At 35.2% G+C, this 24,128-nt stretch overlaps 2 protein-coding genes across 2 annotated transcripts; both read right to left on the bottom strand.

The window, feature by feature from the left end:
• Positions 1-19,401: 19,401 nt before the first annotated feature.
• Positions 19,402-20,399, bottom strand: LOC120215689 (transcription factor MYB78-like). The gene is made up of 2 exons (XM_039213288.1): positions 20,110-20,399; positions 19,402-20,024 (listed from the first exon to the last, which is right to left on the bottom strand). Exons 1-2 carry the CDS (start codon positions 20,397-20,399, stop codon positions 19,484-19,486), a joined length of 831 nt encoding a protein of 276 aa, XP_039069219.1. The 3' UTR covers positions 19,402-19,483.
• Positions 20,400-21,220: 821 nt separating this feature from the next.
• Positions 21,221-23,748, bottom strand: LOC120215695 (Golgi apparatus membrane protein-like protein ECHIDNA). The gene is made up of 7 exons (XM_039213301.1): positions 23,606-23,748; positions 23,414-23,445; positions 22,307-22,331; positions 22,033-22,236; positions 21,883-21,942; positions 21,638-21,761; positions 21,221-21,309 (listed from the first exon to the last, which is right to left on the bottom strand). The coding sequence occupies exons 1-7, from the start codon at positions 23,618-23,620 to the stop codon at positions 21,221-21,223; spliced, it is 549 nt and encodes a 182-aa protein (XP_039069232.1). The 5' UTR covers positions 23,621-23,748.
• Positions 23,749-24,128: the final 380 nt, after the last annotated feature.

The following is a 24,128-nucleotide window of genomic DNA, read 5'->3' as shown; positions in this document are numbered from 1 at the left end:
TCCCACCGATCCTGTGAGTGCCTCATAAGCAATGTCAGTGTTGAAATCCTGAGGCATCTCAAGTAAAGCATTCAGATATACATGACCCGTGATATCCATCACGAACCCCATAGAAAAAGTGAAATCATTCATAAACATTCTAAAGTACTGGCCAAGCAATCGAAAGGATATAACATTAGAAGATTTAATAGAAATAACTCGATGTTATAAAAAGGTAAACGTAACATAAAATTCGAACACTAATTCATAATACGAGCTACACCTAAGTTCATGATACAATTCCAAATCAATGACAACAAAATAATTAAAGACATAATCTCTTAAATGTAAAGTATCAAGAGTACTAGAGAGAATATATATTTGCAAACCTGAAACTGACGATGTCGAATGCTGTCGAACCTCTAGGATTCGTCGTCATCAAATTGAAGATATCCCCGGAGTACTTCTTCAATTGAGACCGAATAAGTTTGGCTTCGATGGTGTATTTCAGAAGAACCGTCATGATCATCATCACCAACTTGAATAGAATGCTCACCAGAATCACAACAAAGCTTATATCAAAGGAATGAGAAGGTGGTGGCGCATCATGTTAATGAGAAGAGAAAGCAGCGACATAACCCGTCGGAATGGGAAAACCTTATTCAAAGTCCTCTGTAAAACCAAAAACATGGTACCACAACAGTAAAGGTTCACTTTCTAATGGTGTAGAATTTACCTCGGGTGTTCAAGGACAACAGACGATTGTGGCACAGTATCGGGCATCGACTGGGAAGTGGAACCCGGTGACATAGAGTAGAACATCAGGGTGGCCGATGATGAAGGTCTGGACGACCATGGATTACTCAGACCGACAATATGATAATGAGAGGAGGTAGAATGGCCGGTGAATGGAGGAGTGGCGACTGATTCATACATGGGCGCTGGGATTCTCGGTGGAGAGCCTTGCGGTCAGCGTCTACCACGACGAGGAGGAGTTAGAGCTGGAAGTGAGTCAGAATCACTTGGAACGGTTACGAAGGCCGGAGCGGCTTGGCGACGACATCCTCTAAGGTTGAGCGGTGTAGGAGCTCCTTGGTTGGCTTGGTTACGGGTGCATACCATTATGGGAAAGAGGATGAGTGACGAGATACGGGGTTAGAGAGGCGGTGTCCGACGGTGAAGGTGGTGGTTAGAGTGTATGGCCAATCGGTGAAATGGAGAGAAGAAGATGGCGAGTGTCGTGCGGTTGAGGGAAAATGAAGAATGAAAAAGAGGAGATGGGTTTTTTATTTAATGGGGATGCTAAGTCACGTGGGACATAAAGAAAAGGGAGGGTTTGAGTTTAAAAGAGATTAAAAGTGATAGGTGGATCCATATAAAATAAAATAAAATAAAAAGAAGTTGGGTGGATGGAGAATTTTTATCGGTTAAAGTATAGATGAATTGGGGTTTTAAAAATAATTAAAAAGTATTAGATAAGGATTGGTAAAAGAGTGAGGTGGGACTCATGAGTAGTTTAAGAAGAAAGGTGATTGGATTTAGTTTAAAAAGGTAGTATAGAGATGATAATATGGGCCCTGCCAAAAATTGAAAAAAAATTTCAAACCTCCCAAGTTAGAAGTTTCGACAGAAGAGGAAAACAATTTGACTTGGGAAATACTATGGCGCGCCATGTGGGAGTGGGTTATGCTAACTTGCATCGCATGCTATCTCCATATTTGAAACACTGCTCATTGATTATATATTAGATCGAAATTCGAATCTGTTCAGTCAAAAAATAAAATAAAATTAAGCATCGATAAAATAAAATAAAATAGAATGAAATAAATTAAAACATGTTAAAAAAGAGTAAAATAAAAATAAATCAAAGTGGGTTGCCTCCCATCAAGCGCCTTTGTTTAACGTCGTTAGCTTGACAACCCCTTTTTTTCTTCAGTATTTGTGTTCCTCTAAGTCGATTTCTTTGATTAGACCAACCGAAACATTTTCATAATACGGCTTCAACCTTTAACCATTAACTTTAAATCGAACTCATGAGTTATCTTCAACTTCAACAGCTCCGTGAGGAAATTCTTGAGTCACTGTAAACGGTTTGAACTATTTTGATCTGAGTTTTCCTGCAAAAAGTTTAAATTTAGAGTTAAATAGTAAAATCTTTTAACCGACAGAAAAAGTTTTAAAATAAATTCTAATATCATGGAATTCTTTTATTTTTTCTTTAAATATAGGTGTTTCTCCGAATTTCCTCAAATTCTTGAATATGCAAATTTCGACTCTCACTAACCACGTACATGTCCATGTTACACTGTTTAACTGCCCAATATGCCTTATTCTTCAATTCAACCGGCAAGTGACACGATTTACATAAAACTAGTCGGTATGGAGACATACCAATTAGACCTTTATAAGTGTTTCGATATGCCCACAATGCATCGGTTAATTTTAGACTTCAATCTTTACGGTCTGGTTTAACAATTTTCTCAAGAATTATTTTTATTTCTCGATTCGATACTTCTGCCTGTCCATTTGTTTGTGGATGGTACACGGTAGCAATTCTTTGAGTTACTCCAAATTTCTTCATCAGCGATTCGATTACTCGATTAATGAAGTGAGTTTCTCTATCACTTATTATAGCCCATGGCATGCCAAACCTAGAAAAAATAGAATTTTTCTAAAAACAAATTGTAGTTTTAACATCATTTTTACAGGTAGCTTTATCTTCCACTCATTTGGAAACATAATCAACATCCAAAATTATATAAGTATTTCCAAATGAAGAAACAAAATGACCCATGTATTCTATTGCCCAAACATAAAAAATCTAACAAATTTGTATTGGATTAAGCGTCATCTCGTTTCTACGACTTAAATTACCTGTACATTGACATCTTTCACAAGTTTTACAATATAGATAAAAATCTCAAAAGATGTTAGGCCAAAAGAAACCACATTCAAGAATTTTATGAGTTGTACGTTTTGGCCCAAAATGACCACCACAAGAGTAAGAGTGACAAAATTGTAAAATTAAATTTACCTCATTTTCGGTAATACATCATCGAATTACCTGATCCAAGCAGTGCTTCCATAAATAAGGATCGTCCTAAATATAATATCGGGATTCTCGTTTAATTCTATTGATTTCAGCTCTCAGTAAATCTAATGGTAACTTACCCGTGGCCAAATAATTAACCATATTCGTAAACCATGGAGTTATACTTTGTGCCACCATCAGATTTTCTTCAGGAAATTCTTCCCGAAGTGGTGGATTAATTATGGAAAGGGGAATTCGACTCAAGTGATCTGCTACCAGATTTTTGCACCCCTTGTTATCCTTGATTTCTAAGTTAAACTCCTGTAAAAGCAGGATCCATCGGATAAGTCTCGGTTTTGCCTCTTTTTTGCTCATCAAATATCTTAAAGTTGCATGATCAGAATAAACAATTATTTTAGTGCCAAACAAATAAGATCTAAACTTTTATAAAGGAAAAATTATAGCAAAAAATTCCTTTTCCATTGTGGAATAATTTCTCTGAGCCAAATCCAAGGTTCGAGATGCATAAGCTATGACATGTGGCTCTTTGTCGATTTTTTAACCGAGAACGACTCCAACGCTTGTGTCTGATGCATCACACATAAGTTCAAAAAGGTAATTCCAATATGGTGGCTTAACAATTGAGGCTGAAATAAACTTCTCCTTTAATGAATCAAATGACTCCTTGCATTCTAAATTAAAATCAAACTCTTAATCCTTCTGAAGTAGATTGCATAAAGGTTGTGCTATATTCGAAAAGTCTTTAATAAACATGTGGTAAAATCCTGCATGTCCAAGAAAAGAACGAATTTCCCTAACAGTTGTGGGGTAAGGAAGTGAGCGTATAACATCTGTTTTGGCTTTAACAACAATCCCTTTTGAAGAAACAATATGACATAGAATTATCCCTTATCAACCATAATATGACATTTTTCGTAATTTAAAACAAGGTTAAATTTTAGGCACCGTTTAAACACATTTGTTAAATTTAATAAACATTCATTAAACGAATTACTGTAAATAGTAAAGTTATCCATGAAGACTTAAATACCTTTCTCAATATAGTTAGAGAAAAATACTAACCATACACATTTGGAATATGGTAGGTACATTGCATAGTCCGAAAGTCATACGTCGGTAAGCAAAGGTGCCAAAGGGACGTGTGAATGTTGTCTTCTCTTGATCTTCTGGTGCCACTGAAATATGAAAAAAAAATCCTAAAAAGCCATCAAAAACAATAATGAGATTTACCAGCTAATCTTTCTATCATTTGATCTATGAATGGAAGAAGAAAATAGTCTTTTCGAGTTAACAAGTTCAACTTCTGTAATCGATGTAAACTCTTCATCCATTTTAAACTCTTGTTGGAACTAACTCACCTTCCGAATTTTTAATTACCGTAACTCTGGTTTTCTTCAGAACCACATGGACTGCACTTACCCAATTACTGTCTGAGATTGGGTAAATTACATTTGCATCAAGAAGTTTTTGGATTTCCTTTTTGACTCCTTCTATCATAGGAGGATTTAATCGACATTATCCTTCCCCTGATGGTTTTGCTCCTTCTTCACTCTTTATTTTGTGCATGCAAGTTGAGGGGCTAACTCCTTTGATATCGACAATAGTCCAACCGATTGCCCTTATATGTGCTTGTAACACTGTTACCCAGTCATCCTCTCTTTTTTGATAACTTACTTGAGATAATAACCGACAAAGTTTTGTTTTCGCCTCAGAATGCATGCTTCAAGTGCTCCGGTAATTCTTTCAAATAAACTTGAGGTGCCTGTATAACAGAATGTAACAACTTAGGATTAGAAGGAATAAAACATGAATCAGAATTAACCAAAAATATTTTCTCAAACTCTCTGGTTTCATAGTCAAGTTCTTCGAATTCCCTCCACATATTATTGACAAAGTTATGTTCTATAAATTTTTGACGGCAGGCTCAATGACATCTACAAAGTTTATACTAGCAGTATTATCAGGGTAACTATAATACCCCAAATATCGAGTTAGTGACTATATTAAAAGGATTTAAAAATTTGGAGAATTAAATTGAATAAATGATAAAGTATAATAAATGGTATAGAAATTATGTTTAAGACTAATTAATAAGAATGGAAGAATGAAAGGGCATTTTGGTCCTTTAGATGGAAATAGATTTTAAAATTCATTGTAATTAGGGTATTTAAGAAAGGGGAAATTTGAAAAATAACTAAGTCATCTTCTCTTCTTCTCTCATTCTTCCCCGTTGCCTGTGCTCTCCTCTATAGCCAAAGGTAAGACTTCATCCAGATAGTTTTTCCTTTAGTTTTTGGTTTGGTCTTGAAACCTTAAGTGACATGGAAGCTTAAGGAACGGTTAAAGAGGATTGAAACTAAGAGATGAATGATTTATTTGAGATTGAACAAAATGGGTTTTTGAATGTTATGTTGAAATATGAGTCTTTATTGAGGTTTACAAGTATATTTGACTTGTCAAATAAGTAAATAAGATATTATAAGCATTGAATGTGATTAAAAACACATATGAAAAAGTAGTATGATTCTTGGTTTGAGATGTTCTTTGGGGAATTTAGATGTTTTAAGAAGCTAAATGGAGGAAAGTTAGTTGGGTTAAGTGATGTTAAGTTTAAGGGTATTGTTTGAGGTAAAAGTAAGAGATTTAAACGAAATTTGGGTAAAAATCGAGCTAAAAAATTGAAAATCTAGGTAAAGGTATTGGTATTGGAAGAATAGTACCGATACTATAGGTTTAAAATTGGGGAAATAGGATGAACAGTATCGATATTGATATGGGTATCAATACTAAGGGGGAAGGTATCGATACCATGGATTCCAAAATGTAGAAATGGAATCGATACTGAAAGGGAGTATTGGTACCATAGTATAGAAGTATCGATACCATGGTAGGGGTACCGATACTATTGAGTATAGAAAATTTAAGAGAGGATGAATTTTGATAGAAATTGAATATAATAGTACTTTTGAGTATTATTAAAAGTATAAAATTTAGAGAGTATACTTACATTGTATCATATGTGTACTTAAAGGATATTTGTATAGATCATAACCAAGCTCCTGAGTTAAGCAAGAAAAAGGGCAAAGATAAAGTTGTCGAATAGTCGGACATCATTACAACATACTAGCGAGGCATATCAGGTGAGTACATTTATTGTACTTGTATAAAAGGAGGAAGACTCGCTATAAGTCAACAACGAATGTTTTGTTAAATGTATATTTTATAGAATTTTAATGTATTTTCATAACGTATATAGAAATGATATTATGAATAAGTTTTAGAGTGAATGCTCTAAAATGAATGGATGAATGTTAATGTTGTGCAATGGTTATCAATGATTGCCAAATTAAAGGCATAACGGTGAATTTCGGCATAAAATGTACCACTAAAGAAAATTAAATGCATAACGGTGAATTTAGGCATAAAAGGTGCCATTAATGAAAATAAAATGCATAACGGTGCATTTAGGCATAAAAGGTGCAACTAATGAATGTTAAATGCATAATGGTGCATTTCGACGTAAAAGGTGCCATTAATGACAGTTAAATGCATAACGATGCATTATCGACACAAAAGGTGCCACTCATGGTATTCATAAAAGGTGCATGACCATTTCGGCACTTTGGTGCAATGCATGTACCCTATATTCTCATTTAACATACATTGGGCAAAATAAAGGATAATTGGGAAAAATATACAGAAAATAGGTATGTTGGCATACTAAGAATAGTTTTGATGACTATATAAAAGAAATTTGGTTTAATTGAGATGGTTTACTGATTATTATGGAGTATACGATTTAGTTCGTATTTCAATAGCCATGATATCCTTATTTATGAATTGCAGTTTATTTTCAATATATTGTGTCACTAAGTAAATACTTAGCGTGTGTTAATTTCACGCGTAGGTAAGAGCAAAGACTAGCTGAGTAAGGAGTGCAGCAGCTGTTATCATCAATCCAAGGTTGACTCATCAGTAACAATAGGACAATCATGTCTATTTTGAAAATTAGCTAGCTTGTATTTGAATTTAAGAAAAAAAAATGCTCTGAAATGTATTAAAGTTATAACTTTTGTAATATGTTACAAATATTGTTTTATTATTTTATTAAAAATGTTTGTTATATTTTCGAAACAAAATTTTATGGGTTTTACAAATAAGTAAATGTTTTTAAAAAATCCTATGACACATGTGACTTGTGTACGAAAATGTATATAGGAAATGGGTGTTACATTTGTTAGTATCAGAGCTACAGCTTTAGCCGATTCTCGGCCAAAACCGGGTTTAGTTGACTCTAAATAGGATTACATGGCACTAATATTGTCAAGGTTACTGATATGGTGTCAGTAGAGTGTGATTGATGTCACTCCCTACTATCTTGAGTATTATGATTTTGTATGTTCTATTAGATATCGGATTCCTCAAACTCAAGTAGAGTGGGGGAACAAGAAATTAGAGAAGAAATAGGTAGCGAAAGTTACGAGGCTAATAGTGAGCAATCAATTCCATCTGAAAATGCTAGTGCACCTGCATATCAGGGTATGTTGCTACCTTAGTTTGGTGCTTTTATGCAAGCTCTCGATGCCATATTGACACGGTTCAACCTCCTCTTCCTCCCCCTGCTCCTCTAGTATCGAGGATGTTGATCCCAAAAGAGTTGAAGAGTTTAGGAGCTTCTGAGTTTCAGGGAGAAGAGGATGAAGGTCCTTTGGAGGATGACTTATGGTTAAATGATGTTATGGTAATGCTTGAAAGTCTTCACTACTCGGATTCTAAAAATCTGGGTGGAACTGTATCTTTACTTCGATGATAAGCTCGAGTATGGTGGTAAAATACTACAATGTATTCACCACCAGAACAAGTGACCTAGCAGTTCTTTCTGGAGGAATTTAAGAACAAGTATATTGGTGAGTAGTTTAGACGGGCAATGCTGGTAAAGTTCCTTAATTTGAAACAAGGTGATCGAGTAGTACATGAGTACGAGGTCGAATACAATAAGCTGAGTCATTTTTCTACTAAGGTAGTTCCCAATGACAATGCTCGACGTAATTGGTTTATTGAAGGTTTGAGGCCAAAGTTGAAAGAGATGATGTTGGCTTTGAACTTGCCTAGTGTGCAAGAAGTCATAAACCGAGCCAAGGCTATTGCAAAGAGCTCAAGATGAGACCCTGACAGCAGAGCAAATTATGCAGACGGGGAAAAGAGTTGGAACGCCTTCAACTCCCCATCGACCTAAAAGAGGTAAGGGCCCGAGTTCCCGATATATTGATAGAGATGGTTCTGCTGCAGCTTCGCAGAAAACTAAACAATCCTAATCTTTTGCTGCTAGCTCAAGTAGATCATTTGGAGAGAGAACTCCATGTCAGACATTTAGTAAATTGCATTATGGAGTATGCAGATTTCTGAGTGGAGCTTGTTTCCAGTGTGATGTGACCGATCAGTTTTCCCGAAACTGTTCTAAGAAATCCAGGGATAATTCAGTGGAATATGAGAGATCAGTGGTGGCTTCTAATAGAAGTAAAGGAAGAGGTAGATCTAAAGGACAATCTGAACCAATACCGCGACAAGAGACTCAGGGAGTCGCCATAATTTACAATATTAAGACCAATAAGGATTGAGATGTCCCAGAGATCTTAACAGGTACATTCCATATTTTTGATGAACTTGTATTTTTTTTAGTTAACTCTGGTTTGACACACTCATAAATTAGTACAAAGTTGGTTAGAGCTAGAGGAATTCCTTTAAAACCAATTATTAGTGAGATGATATCGGTAAACCCTATGGGCTATAGTGCGAGAGTAACGCAGGTATGTAGAAAATGCCCGATAAAGATTCAAGGGATTGTGTTTCTGGAAAACTTAATAGAGTTTTCTTTTTATGAGTTTGAAATCATTTTGGGCATGGATTGGTTGTCTCCATATCATTGTTGGGTTGATTTCCATAGAGGCAATTATTTTTTAAGGATGCAGAAGGCTTCGAAATATTAGTGATCGGCGAAAAAGTGAAATTGCCATCCAATGTGATATCAATCATGACTGCAAAGAAAAAAATTTCAAAGGGATGCATAGATTTTCTAACTAATGTGACCGACACTCGAGTATCGAAAGTGAGAGTAGATGATATTCCAACGGTTAGGGATTTTCTGAATGTTTTTCCGGAAGAGTTACCAGGTTTACCTCCAAACTGCGAGGTGGAATTCCAAATTGAGGTTTACCCGGGTACTGAACCTATTTTATGGCTCCACATCGAATGACTCCAACAGAGTTAAAAGAGCTAAAAGCCCAATTGCAAGAGCTACTCTATAAGGGATTTGTGAGACCCAGTGTTTCTCCTTGGGGAGCACCTGTACTTTTTGTGAAAAAGAAGGACGTGTCTATGAGATTATGCATCGACTACCTCCAGTTAAACAAAGTAAAGATAAAGAATAAGTATCCTCTTTCAAGGATTGATGATCTATTTTATGAATTGAAAGGTGTAGCAGTGTTCTATAAGATAGACCTGAGGTCGGGGTACCACCAATTAAAGATAAAAGAGGATGATAATTCAAAGATAACTTTTTGGACCCGGTTTGGACACTATGAATTTGTGGTGATGCCTTTTGGATTGACTAACGCTCCTGTAGCATTTATGGACTTGATGAATTGAGTATTTCAACATTACTTGGATCAATTCATGGTAGTATTTATAGATGATATTTTGGTGTATTCCAAATTAAGAGATGAATATGATGCTCATCTTCGAGTGGTTCTTCAGACACTTCGAGAAAAGGAGCTATATTCTAAATTATCCAAATGTGAACTTTGGTTAGCTGAGATTGCTTTCCTTGGTCATATAGTCTCCGCAGAAGGCATCAGGGTATATCTAAAAAAGATTCAAGCTATAGTGGATTGGTAATCCCCAAAGAAAGTTTTTGAAGTTTAGAGTTTCTTGGGGCTTGCCGGTTATTATAGACGGTTCATGAAGAACTTCTCAATGTTAGCTTCACCGCTAACTAAGTTGTTACACAAAGATGTTCCTTTTATGTGGTTAGAGAAATGTCAAGAAAGTTTTGAAATGCTAAATAGAATTGTAACAGAATCCCCAATGCTTGTACAACCTGAGTTGGGTAAAGACTATATAGTCTTTAGTGACACATCTCATAATGGGTTGGGATGTGTGCTTATGCAAGATGGAAAAGTTGTGGCTTATACCTCAAGACAACTGAAGAATCACAGAGAAATTACCCAACATGACTTGGAATTTGCAGCGGTTGTGTTTGCTTTTAAAATTTGGCGCCATTATCTGTACAATGAGTGGTGCCATATTTATACAGATCATAAGAGTCTAATGCTGACTAAAAATAACTGAATTTGAGATAGAGAAGATGAATCGAGCTTCTGAAAGATTATGATTTTATCATCAATTATCATCTCGGGAAGGCTAATGTCGTAGCATGCACTTAGCCAAAATACTTTTGCCGCTCTACGAGCTTTGAATGCGCGTACGTCTTTAAAGGAAGATGGTGCCTTAATTGCTGAGCTTAAGTTAAAGCCGATGCTTTTGGATCGGGTAAAAGAGTTGCAAGGTCAATATGAGAAATGCTTGGTGAGAAACGCACAAGTAGAAAAAGAAGAGGTCAAAGACTTCGAAATGACTGCTGATGGATGTTTATATTATCATGGAAGACTTTACATTCCCGATAATGATGAATTGAAGAAAGATATTCTTTTAGAGGCATATTATAGTCCTTTGACCATGCATCCAGGCGGGAATAAAATGTATCAGAATATAAAGAGTCGTTATTGGTGGCTTGGCATGAAAGAGTTGTATCGGAGTTTGTTACAAAATGTTTGACATGTCAACAAGTGAAAGCTGAACATCAAGTTCCTTTCCGGATTACTACAACATATATCCATTCCTGAGTGGAAGTGGGAATGAGTTACAATGGATTTTGTTTCGGGGTTACCTTTATAACCAGGTAAAAAAGACTCAATATGGGTAATTGTGGAAAGATTGACCAAGACAGCTCACTTTATTCCAGTTCATGTAGATTACTTGATGGATAAACATGTAGAATTGTATATAAAAGAGATAGTTCGGCTGCATGGAGTACCTATATCGATAGTGTCTGATCAAGACCCAAGGTTTACTGCAAGATTCTAGAAGTCCTTGCATGAGGCATTGGGTACTCGATTGAATTTCAGCATAACTTTTCATCCTCAGACAGATGGGCAGTCATAACAAACTATTCAGATATTAGAGGATATGCTAAGGGCATGTGTGATTGATTTTAAAGGATCATGGGAAAGGTATTTGCCTTAAAAAAATTTGATTATAATAATAGTTATCAATCGAGTATTAAGATGGCCCCATATGAAGCTTTATATGGGAGAAAGTGTCAAACACCATTAAATTGGTTTGAACTAAAAGATCGAGACTTAGTTGACCCAAATTTGATGAAAAAAATGGAAGAGAAAGTAAAAGTTATCCAAGATAATCTAAAGATAGCCTCCGATCGACAAAAGTCTTATGCTGATTTGAAAATAAAAGAAATTAAATTTCAAGTGGGAGATAAGGTATTTCTAAAAGTGTCTCTTTGGAAGAAAGTATTACGATTTGGACGCAAAGGAAAGCTGAGTCGAGATACATTGGACCTTATGAGATTTTGAAAATGGTCAGACCAGTAGCTTATCAATTAGTTTTCCACCTGATATGAACAAGATCCACAATGTTTTTCATGTGTCGATGCTTAAAAGTTACCGATCAGATCCATCTCATATTATAACACCAGAGGAAATAAAGATCCGACCAGATCTGACTTAAGAGGAAGAATCAGTGCAGATCTTGGCTCAAGAAAGCAAAGAACTGCATAACAAGAAGATTCTCTAGTTAAAGTACTTTGGCAAAACCATAAGGTAGAAGAAGCTACCTGGGAAAGAGAGGAGAACATAAGGAAACAATTTCCACACCTCTTCGTATCAAGTACTTCTTTAAATTCGAGGTTGAATTTTCTTAAGGGGGAGAATTATAATACCCCAAAATCGGGTTAGTGACTATATTGAAAGGATTTAAAAATTTAGAGGATTAAATTGAATAAATAATAAAGTATAATAAATGGTTTAGAAATTGTGTTTAAGACCAATTAGCAAGAATGGAAGAATGAAAGGACATTTTGGTCCTTTAAAGGAAAATGGTTTTAAAATTCATTGTAATTAGGGTATTTAAGAAAGGGAGAAAGGGGAAAGTTGAAAAATAACTAAGTCATATTCTCTTCTTATCTCCTTCTTCCCTGTTGCACGTGCTCTTCTCCATAGCCAAAGGCAAGCCTTTATCCAACTAGTTTTTCCTTTAGTTTTTGGAGTTTTTGGTTTGGTCTTGAAATATTAAGTGATGTAGAAGCTTAAGGAAGGGTTAAAGAGGATTGAAACTAAGAGATGTGTGATTTATTTGAGATCGAAGAAAATGGGTTTTTGAATGTTATGTTGAAATATGAGTTTTTATTGAGGTTTACAAGTATATTTGACTTTTCAAATAAGTAAATAAGAGATTCGAAACATTGGATATGATTAAAAACATGTATGAAAAAGTAGTATGATTCTTGGTTTGGGATATTCTTTGGAGAATTTAGATGTTTTAAGAAGCTAAATAGAGGAAAATTAGTTGGGTTACGTGATGTTAAGTTTAAGGGTATTGTTTGAGGTAAAAGTAAGAGATTTAAATGAAATTTGGGTAAAAATCAAGCTGAAAAATGGAAAATTTGGGTAAGGGTATCGGTACTGGAAGAACAATACCGATACTATAGGTTTAAAATTGGGGAAATATGATGAACAATATCGATACTGATGCAATTAGTATCGATACTGATGTGGGTATCGATACTAAGGAGATGGTATCGATACCATGGATTCTAGAATGCAGAAATGGTATCGATACTGAAAGAGAGTATCAATACCATAGTATAGAAATATCGATACCATGGTAGTGGTACTGATACTATTGAGTATGGAAAATTTATGATAGGATGAATTTTGATAGAAATTGAATATAATAGTACTTTTGAGTATTATTAAAAGTATAAATGTTAGAGAGTATACTAACATTGGTATCATATGCATACTTAATGGATGTTTTTATAGACCATAACCAAACTCCTGAGTCAAGCAAGAAAAAGGGCAAAGATAAAGTTGCCGAATAGCCGGACAACATTACAACATACTAGCGAGGCATATCTGGTGAGTGCATTTATATTACTTGTATAAAAGGAGGAAAACTCATGATAAGTCAACCTTGAATGTTTTGTTAAATTTATATTTTACAGTATTTTGGTGTATTTTCATAACGTATATAGAAATGATATTATGAATAAGTTTTAGAGTATGAACCGCTCTAAAATGAATGGATGAATGTTGATGTTATGCAATGGTTATCAATGATTGCCAAATTAAATGCATAACGGTGCATTTCGACATAAAAAGGTTCCACTAATGTAAATTAAATGCACAACGGTGCATTTCGGAATAAAAGGTGCCATTAATGAAAATTAAATGCATAATAGTGCATTTTGGCATAAAAGGTGACACTAATGAAAGTTAAATGCATAATGATGCATTTTAGCATAAAAGGTGCCATTAATGAAAGTTAAATGCATAATGGTACATTACCGACATAAAAGGTGCCACTCATGGTATTCATAAAAGGTGAATGACCATTTCAGCACTTCGGTGCAATGTATGTACCGTACATTCTCATTTAACATACATTGGGCAAAATAAAGGATAATTGCAAAAATATACAGAAAATAGGTATGTTGGGCATACTAAAAATAATTTCGATGACTATATGAAAGAAATTTGGTTTAACTGAGATTATTAACTGATTCCTATAGAGTAGACGATTTAGTTCGTATTTCAATAGCCATGATATCCTTATGTATGAATTACAATTTATTTACAATATATTGCCTCACTAAGTAAATACTTAGCGTGTGTTACTTTCACGCGTAGGTAAGAGCAAACACTAACTGAGTAAGGAGTGCAACAACAACTATCATCAATCAAGGTTGACTCATCAGTAACAGTAGGACAATCATGTCTATTTTGAAAATTAACTGGCATGCATTTGAATTTAAGAAAAAAAGGCTCTAGAAAGTATTAAAGTTATAAGTTTTGTAATATGTTACAAATATTGTTTTATTATTTTATTAAAAATGTTTTGTTATATTTTCAAAACAAAATTTTATGTGTTTTACAAATAAGTAAATGTTTTTAAAAAGTCCTATGACACCTGTGACTTGTGTACGGAAACATATATAGGAAATAGGTGTTACAATAACGCATTGCTTTGTATACAACAAATTTTACGATCTTACCGTCAAACTCTATTGTAAGAATTCCACTTCTTACATCGATTTTTGTATTCGTTGTGCTAAGGAAGGGAAGACCCAGAAGTATATCATAACAAGTATTTGTTCGGTCATTTTCCATGTCAATGAAATAAATCCACTGGAAATATAAGCTCATTTACCTTAACTAATACACCTTCTAAGAGTCCTTCAGGATATATTATCGATCGATCCGCAAACTGTATTGTTATTCTTGTATCATTCAAAGGCTCATTAGAAAGTAAATTGTATACAGATAAAGGCATTATATTAATAGAAGTTCCTAAATCTCACATTTCATGTTTAATTCCAATTTTACCAATTTTGCAAGGTATAGAAAACATACCTTGATCTTCTAACTTTGGTGGAAGCTTTCGTTGGAAAACAGTTGAAGCATGGTCTTCTAAATTCACCTTTTCTGTTCTGATAAGCTTTTTGTAGTACAAAGGTCTCTAAGAAATATAGCATACATTGGTATTACGTCAAAGAGGGGTATGTTGATTTCAACCTTTCGGAACACCTCCAAAATTTCCTTCTCTTCAGCTTGTTTGTCTTTTTTTACTAACTTGAAAGGAAATGGTAGTGGAGTTTCATAAGGAGATGGTTTCAGATTAGGTTTTGAAACTTATTTATTCTTTCTTTAGGGATTTGCGTCAATCCCATTTTCCTTAGAGGGATTTGTGTCAATTGATTATTCTTCTATTTGTGATTTTAGATCTTCTTCGTTCCTTTGTGGGTTTGCGTCAACATGTTTTTGGACTGATTGTTCGACAACTGTACCACCTCGGAGAGTGATGGCGTTTACATTTTCTCTTGGATTTGACTCCATTTGAGAAGATAACTTCCCTTGTGATTCTAATCTCCCCACGGTTTGAGCCAGTTGACTCATTTGTTTATCCAATTCTTATAGATGGGTCTCGGTTCAATTTTGGAACTTTTCCTGGGACAAGGTCAAACGTTCAACAATGGATTCCAGAGAGGACTTTTGTGATTGAAACGTTTGTGGGGACCTTTGCTGATAGGCCCGATTTTGCCTTAGGTTTTGTCCATAACTCAAATTTTGATGGTCTCTCTTTCCCAGATTATAAGTATTGGAGTATGAGTTATAGGGTCTCTAGGGAGGTCCCGGAAAGTTCTCTAGAGCATTTGCTTCCGCGTCAACTTCCTCCTAAAGCATTGGACAACAGTCTGTCGAATGATATGTCATTGTGCATATTCCACATACTTTTTTTAATCAAATTTTCCCTACAACCAAAGAATTAACTACGTTAGTTAATTAATCAATTTGTTTCTAAGGAAATAGTACTTATCTCGTGAACACGTCAGCTGGGTTCACTTGAAGAGCCAAACTACTGAGAGTTGGAAACCATTGTTGGAATTTATTCCCTTGTTGTAGTTTGGTTTTTGTTCACAAGAGCTCCTCCACTAGCATCGTCTATAGTTTTCATCTCTATTGGAAGCAACCATTCATAGAAATACTGGAGGAGTGTTTGCTTTGATAATCCGTGTTGTGGACAGCTTGCACAAAGCTTCTTAAATCACTCCCAGTAATCGTAAAATGATTCTTCATCTTTTTTTCTTTTCCCATAATATTTCTCCTTAATTCACTTGCTTTTGTTGCTAGGAAAAACCTATCAAGAAAATCCGAGTTAAATCAACCCAAATATTTATAGAATTGGGAGGTAAATAAAATAGTCATTCTTTAGCTAAACTAGATAAAGAAAAAGGGAAAACTCGTAGTTTTATTTGGTCATGAGATACTCCCTGAGGTTTTATGCTTGAACAAACTATATGAAACTCTGTGAGATGTTTGTGTGGACTTTCACTGGGAAGCACATGGAATATATGAAGAAGATGAATAATGCTCGCTTTTAGAGTAAACGGAGTTGCGTCTTGCGGAAAAGTGATGCATAGAGGTTGTTGTACGGCAGGTGCCACAACTAATTGTCGAATCATCTGATCTTTAGAATAGAGAAGCAGGGTCGGTCCACAGAGACTCTGGTGTTTCTAATGAAGTGACCTTTCTGATTTAGAAAAAGGATGAGATAAGGCAGAATTTTGGATGAGATTAAATAGGGGTTTTAAAAGTTATTTTTATAAGAATTAATAAAATAAAATAATTCAAAGAGATTGAGATAAAGATAAACTTATAGTGAAATTAGCCTCGGACTTCAGGTTTGTCTCAAATTCCTATTGATCATCGGAATAGATTTTTTTTTCCGGCTACAGTCCACAGGGCCCAGCCCGTGTAACTTGTTTTTTTCTCTTGTGAACCGATAAACCAAAATCTATTTTTGGATATCAGTCCTTTACGGAGACTAACTACGACTATCGTCGTTAGCACCAACCTATTTTATAGATCTGAAAAAACCTGAATTGGACTAAGTCGCCTCAATGATAATCTAGCACGATCTCAATTTCCCTTAGTGGACTGCCGCTAATTGTGTTCACAGGAAGTCGAACTTGCCACCAACCGATTCTCCCACCCAACTGTAAATCAGAACAACTTTCGAACCAATGTCGACTTTTTGATTAAAAAGCGTTTTTATTTTAAAAATATAGGTCGGTTACCATTCTTGTTCCTCTAGAAAATTGAGAAAATAACTCAAAGTTAATTTAGTGCTTTTCAATCCTCACAATAAGGATTGAGTCATCGCCTCAACCCTGGTTATAGAGAAATTAACTAAGTATGACAATCATAGTTAACATCTTTGAAAATAAAAATAAAAATAAAACAAAGAAGAACTTTGAAAAAGAAAAGAAATACTTTTATTAAAAACTAGAGAAAGAAGAATAATGATTTCTGAATGTGTTTGTAGGCTTACCCTGAGAGGGTATTTATAGCCTTTAAAATCCTAAAAATAAGGAAAATATAATTCCTAAAATAAAGAGATAATTCCTAATGAAAATACTTAAACTATTTAAACTAAAAATACTAAAAACAAAGATAAGATAAAATATAATATTTAAGCTAATATCCTAAAAACATGATTTTAACTCAAATTTGAATTGCAGAAATGTGCGACTAATCCATTTGTCCTTCTAGAAGCGTTGACTGGACCTTCTAGAAGGTGCTGACTCATCACCTCGTCAGATGTGTCATGGCCAGAGTCATGCCCACTAATTCATCCTTGATTTCGAAAATAAAAAAATTGCATAATTATGTCATTTTAGTGCAATTTTCAGAATCTATTATCTTGCATAGAAAATGAATCAAAACGAACAAATTAGCCACAAAAACCAACGATTAATCAACAATTTAAAATCGAAATAATAACTAAATAAAGCACCTATAAGATGGTTTAGGGTTTAATCAACACTGTTATATTTTTGAGTTGCTCAACAAAACCAACATGTCTCACTTAAATCCCACTCCTACACTTATGGTGGTTGCGGTCAAGTTGAAAGCTGATGATGAGCCTACTTTTGATGATATTCATTTGTATCGTAGTTTTGTTGGAGGGCTCCAATATGTAACCTTAACTAGGCCTGACATTTCCTTTGTCGTGAACAAGGTTAGTCAGTTTATGAATAATTATTTAGTGGTTCATTGAAAGGATTTGGAGTGAATCCTTCGCTATTTTTGTGGCACTCTAGAGCATGGGTTGTGTTATCAATGCTCTGAGTCTTGTGAGCTTGAGGGATTTGATTGGGCAAAATCCCCTGAGGATCGTCGTTCGACCACAGGATATTGTTTTACCTTGCTGGTAATCCAGTGGCCTGGTGCTCAAAGAAACAAAGCGTGATGTCCAGGTCTACCTCTGAGGCTGAATAGAGGAGGCTTTCAAACTTGATTTATGAGCTCGTATGGATTCAACATTTGTTGACAGAAGTTGGTTTTGTCATTTCTGGAACACCAACAGTTTGGTGCGATAATTCATCAACTGCCTCAGTGGCTTTAAATGCTACTCATCATGCTCGGGTCAAGCACGTTGAGCTTGATATTCATTTTGTTCGTGAAAAGGTCTTGGCTGGTCAGCTAGTTGTGAGTTTTGTTCCCTCTGTTGAGCAGGTTGCTGACATTCTTACTAAGTCAATTCCTCCTTCTCATTTTGGATCGATGTGCTGTCAGCTTTGTGTTGTTTTATATCAAGAGAATTTGGAGAAGAAGAGAAACCAGGAGAATAAAATAGTACAAGTATATAGGCCTTGTATCACGTGATTTAAATCGGTTATATTTTCTGTTAGCCTATTTTGGTTTCTGTTATGGGCTATTTGTTACTATTAAGCTATAAATAGTTGGGACCTCTGTATCATTGGTTCATAGGCTTTAAATAAACAGTTAGTTCTTAAAATGTTACTTTATTATTCTTTCTTATTTTCTTTCTTCGGAGACTTAATCGTCTCTTCCATCCTCTATCTTTCTCCGATCACCGGAGTTCTATATTTATGGCAGTACCAATGATAAAATAAACAATTAATATAAAAATTTGGATTTCAGAGTGAATATGTATCGACCGTTAGCAAATTTTATAATGAATCTAGAATATTTGGAAAAGAAATTTCTTAGTTTTACTCCCATTATCCCATAATTTATTTACCGCCATTTTGCATGAATAATAGAGCGGAAAAGAACATATGTAAGGTGGAGCAAAAATTATTTTCTACATTAGAAAATTTGTTACAGAATTTGACAAAAGTCATCAGAAATATATGATAAATTTTGTCTAAAATAAATTTTTTATGTCACGTATAACAAAATTATAGTGTAATTGAATGATCTACATCAAATATTATAACAAAATTCTTAATTCAGAAAATAATTTTTACTGTGAGCCATTTTTAAAAACTCTATCAATCAAGCAATTTTACCATTGTTTTGCTTTAATATGTTTGTTAAAAAAAAAATTGGATGAAAATCGTAAAATTAATTTCACCGTAAGGATACACTGGTTGTACATAAAATGGATGTTGTCCGGGAACAGAAATGCTATATTTTTTTAGAGATATACAGTGAAGTTATACATCTCTATCAACCTGAAACATTTACATTCCAAAAGTGTAGAGATTTTGTACTGTTAGAGATACTCTTATCTTTGATAACAAAGAATGCCCAAAATGTTTAAAATCTAAAACCTGTTAGGTAAAGTAAGCTAATTCAAATCATCCTCGTAAAGCTGCTGTCTTAGGAACCAAATATTCTCTTCATTCCACACACTCTCCATCCACTCTCCACCATCTATATTCCATGTGCCCCCTAAAATTTCCGAGCTTAAACCCGACCCGATTTGAAAGCTGTCCGGGTTGTTCGAAACGTGGGGTGCGTCATAACATTCTGTCAAGTTCGAAATGGAAGAGACTTGAGCATTGTGGGATTCCGATGAAGTGCCTGACGACTCTGGCATGACACTCGAGTCGACTTGGACCAATCCACAGGTGATTTGATTGGTGTTCATGTTGCTGATACGATCCGAGTAGGCAGTGGCCAAGGGTTGTTCAGCGGAGGGGGATTCGGATGAAGCACAGATTCGTTCTATTAAACGTGGAATCCAAACGTAACGCATGGCGTCCCTGAATTGCTTGCTGTTGACGTCACATTTAAGCTGCTTTGCCTGTTTCTGGACTCTTGTTCTCCAATAGTTCTTTATCTCGTTGTCTGTCCTTCCAGGAAAATGTTGTGAGATTTTGGACCATCTTCAGAACCAGACAGTAAGTCAGCTAAAACCATTCATGTAATGAATTCGAATCAAAACCAAAAAGTGGGAATCAAAGTAAAGACCTGTTGCCCCATCGAGAATGCAGTTGAAGGATCAATAGCTGCTCTTGGAGACTGATGTTCCCACGTCTCACTTGGGGTCTCAAATAGTTGAGCCATCTTAATCTGCAGCTTTTTCCGGTTCTTTTCAAACCCGATAACCGAGCAACTGAATTCCATCGACCTTCACCATGAATGTTGACAAACGCCTTGAGCCTCAAGTCCTCTTCTTCTGTCCACGGACCTTTCCTTACATTCATCTCTTCTTCACTTGGTTGAGTTTCAGATGCGAAACAACTCTCGTAAGCATCCATTTTTGTCAGAGATGAAGAACTGAAGGAGGGAGGGAGAGAGAGAAAGATTTGATTTTTTTATTTTGGGTTTATTGTTGACGATACAAAGGATGAACTTACAAGAATATTAGAGCAGATGGGGACTTATATAGATAGCAGCAAAGATGGGATTGAGTACAAAAAGTAAATAATGATTTCTTTTCTTTAGCATAACAAAATGAAGAAGGTAAAAGAGGGGAACGAATGTGATTAAAAGTAGAATTGGGAACGACCAATTTGCGAATTTTCTATTCAGCTTTTGACTGCCTGACTTTTCCATATCTTATATTGGTCGCGTACACGCACAATTGGACAAAATATTTGAATATGAACCATGAAGACCGGAGCATTAGTCTACGACAAGATAAAAAAAAAGTTTTCTTCAACACAAGTTGTCTATGTTTTATTATTACATACCCCCAATATTTTCAACGTGTTATTCTGTGTTTTGCAACATGCGAAGATGGTGAAAAAGTGCCCAACGCTTCAATCAAGATTTCATTACTTCTTACCGACCAAGTAAAGCTGTTGCTCCTCCCTCAGTCTAAAACAAGATTCCGACTTGCTGAAACTGTTTATCAATGATGAAGGGGAGAAGATTGATGCAATTTTACTATTTTTTTCTAATTTATTACATTATAAAAAAACTACAGAGATTCGGGAAGAAGGCATATTTCTAAGTTCTTTTTTCATTCTACGAATTAAAAGAAAAACAAATAATGAAATCATTTTTTTTTCACTGACTAGAAGTTAAGAAATCCGGGCAATAAGATTTGATAAAATAATCTGTAGGTTCAGACAAGTCACGCCAAGCTAAATGCTGACTGTAGTGTAGATGAAAAACGAGAAGCAATGGTCCTAGAGGAAAACCCCTGAATCTTGTTCCTGGCATCTGAATTTATAACAGAAAAAGAAAAAGTATGTTAACTGCAGCTGAGAATAAGACTAGCTGAGCCGGACTTAAGGATTTGAGAGCCCTGCTTAATCCACCAAAACCAGGCTGCTAACAACTATGACTGCCCCAATGTATAATCTAACTCGAGAAGATAAAATGTTACCCAAATTACTCTAAATATTTATGTTCTTGGTAAGTTTATTTTTGGTTATAACCGATTTCTGCCATCTTTTAACCTTGTATTAACCGGTTGTATTTTATACTCGTCCATAACACTATTACAGCATCAAAACTATTCTATATCAGAGATGCAGGAATGCTGTACCTTTACGGCATTTGGTAAATCCGATGATGTTGGCAATGGCAAGGCTAAAACAAACTGCCACAAAGAGGTAATCAACTTCTAGTCTTACCACTGAAAATATGCCAAAGATGCCCCAAGCAACAGCCTGAAACAGAACAAAGAAGGGTGAAAACTATGTAAATCATGACTCAATAACTAAACCTCTACATGACCATAATGCATTGCAAATTCAACCATTCCAATACGCTTTCCTAATGTTTATTTGCATTAAGATACAATGTCCACCAAAATAGCCAGGAATCCTTTTGGTTAATACGGGCTAATGACTGCACAGAGGGCGAAAAAGATGTCAAACAAGGGAAATTGCAAATCAAGAGATGGGATAACCAAATGTAACAATAATGTAAATAACCAACCTCTTGGTCAAGGCACTGAAATCTCCATATGCTCTCACCTTGCTCGTTTATTTCATTCCACCACCTAAGCCTTACTAAGATACAGCCGCTAACGTTCTTGACGACCCAAAAACCGAGAGCAGCTAGCACAACAGTGATCACGAATATGATGACAAAGCTATTGACAAAGAGTGTCGAAAGAAAGTAAAATGCCAAAGCTGAAGCCTTCCAAAAAGAAGACATAAAGTGGGAAATCACACAATTCTTGAAACAGCAACACCATTAGACTGATCACCTTGAACAGCACGTGGAAGAAGCATGTTTTGCTATGTTGCACGGATACGGATACGGGGACGGGACGGGGACGGAAAACGGCAATTTTGAAAATTACAGGGTACGGAGACGGCAAGGGTACGTCATATAAAATAATTTTAAAATTATAAATATATATAAAAAAATCATAAATAATGTGCCATATTTATACTAAATTAACCTGTTTACATAAAAAAATTAAATGAGTTTAAATATCATGCATTAATTGAATGTAATTAAAAACAAAACATGTAAATATAAAAGGCGAATATAAAAGGCGAAAAGATATGTGAATATAAGTTACATATAAACTACTATTAAATAACTCATGTAAAATTTATTTTATGTAATTTATGTATTAAATAATAATATGTCTAATATTATGGGACTTAAATGCTAACGGGAAACACATATAAAGCCACGTGAATCTATGTATAATATGTCTAATATTAGACTTTGTAAAGATTGTATCTCTGAAGTTGAAATACATATAACCATGCGTGTTCTGAAGGCCATTTTTTTTTATCTATGACGCACTCACAGTGCTTTTAATGAGTAGTCGTGTAACCTTGAAGTTATACAAGACATTGCATCAAAAGTTACAAAAAATAGAATCTGGATAGTTTCAATACATACACACGTATTTATAATTATATATATGCTCCATCGTTCAGTTCTTTAATACGCAATAGTGTGGTGAGCAACCCTTTTTCAGGCTCGTGAGTCGTGAATATTTATAAATTTTATCCGTAGCTTTATACCTTCAGAACACGCATGCTGTTAAAGTGAAAACGAAACAGAGAATATTTATAAATTCTATCCGTTGCTTTATACCTCCAATTAGGTTATGCTTTTCTTGTTTTTTTTATTGTAAAATGACGAAAATATTCTGGGGACGCATGTGAAAGTCACATGCCGTCCCCGAAATGTCCCCAGGACTCGGTGAAACGTCCCCGGCGTCGCTCAGCCGTACCCTGCCACCGTGGCACGTCCTCGGTACGTACCCCAGCCGTCCCCGTGTCGTCCCCGTACCGGGGACGCATCGGGTACGTGAAACGGCACAAGTTTGCCGTCCCTGTGCTTCCTTGATGTTTTGGGGTTGGCATAGTTTTCTTCTACGGGCTGTCGTGGAGAGGAAGTTTAAATCAAGTAACAGACGAATACATTGTTGAAAATAAATACGTAAATACAAATAATTTAACACTGCTGATCACAGTTGTTAGTAATGTCATGATCTGAGAACTGAGAAATTAGATGGAATCAAAATTGGAGAAACTTTTACTTGGCTTAGATCCATGACTGAGATGAAGATTGCATGAAAATTGTAACAGACCTTTGTTTAATAAACTTTTATGGATTATAGAGGAAGCAGGGATTTTGATAGAACAAGTTTGTAGGAATTGTCAGGGTCTATCCTCTGGCTCTTCTCGCTCCTATAAAATTTCCATCGTTCTCGCTCGAAACACTGTTTGTTTTTCAACGAAATGGACCTTGTTGAGGGCTTGGGGCCTTTGCTTTTTAGGCTAAGAATAAACCTTGCATTAGACTATTCGAAATTCATCTTAGGCCTGAGCCACAATACTAACAAATTTTGGGTCTTAATTTTGGTCAAACAACTATTTTAGTCCCAAAACATGAGGAAAGAAACAGAATAGTTTAAAACAGAGGAAAAAAACTAATAAAAGAGTTCCTCCTTCAATAAATTTTGACTAGATATTGGAGTATGTGAACTTAGAAATAGAAGAATGACAACACCGAGTACTTCAAATTTCGAACTACTATTGGCATGCTTATGATACAAAATG

The sequence above is a fragment of the Hibiscus syriacus genome, unplaced genomic scaffold (genome assembly GCF_006381635.1).
Source record: "Hibiscus syriacus cultivar Baekdansim isolate YM2019G1 unplaced genomic scaffold, ASM638163v2 tig00110152_pilon, whole genome shotgun sequence".
Classification (NCBI taxonomy): domain Eukaryota; kingdom Viridiplantae; phylum Streptophyta; class Magnoliopsida; order Malvales; family Malvaceae; genus Hibiscus; species Hibiscus syriacus.
This window is presented reverse-complemented; position numbering and strand designations above follow the sequence as displayed.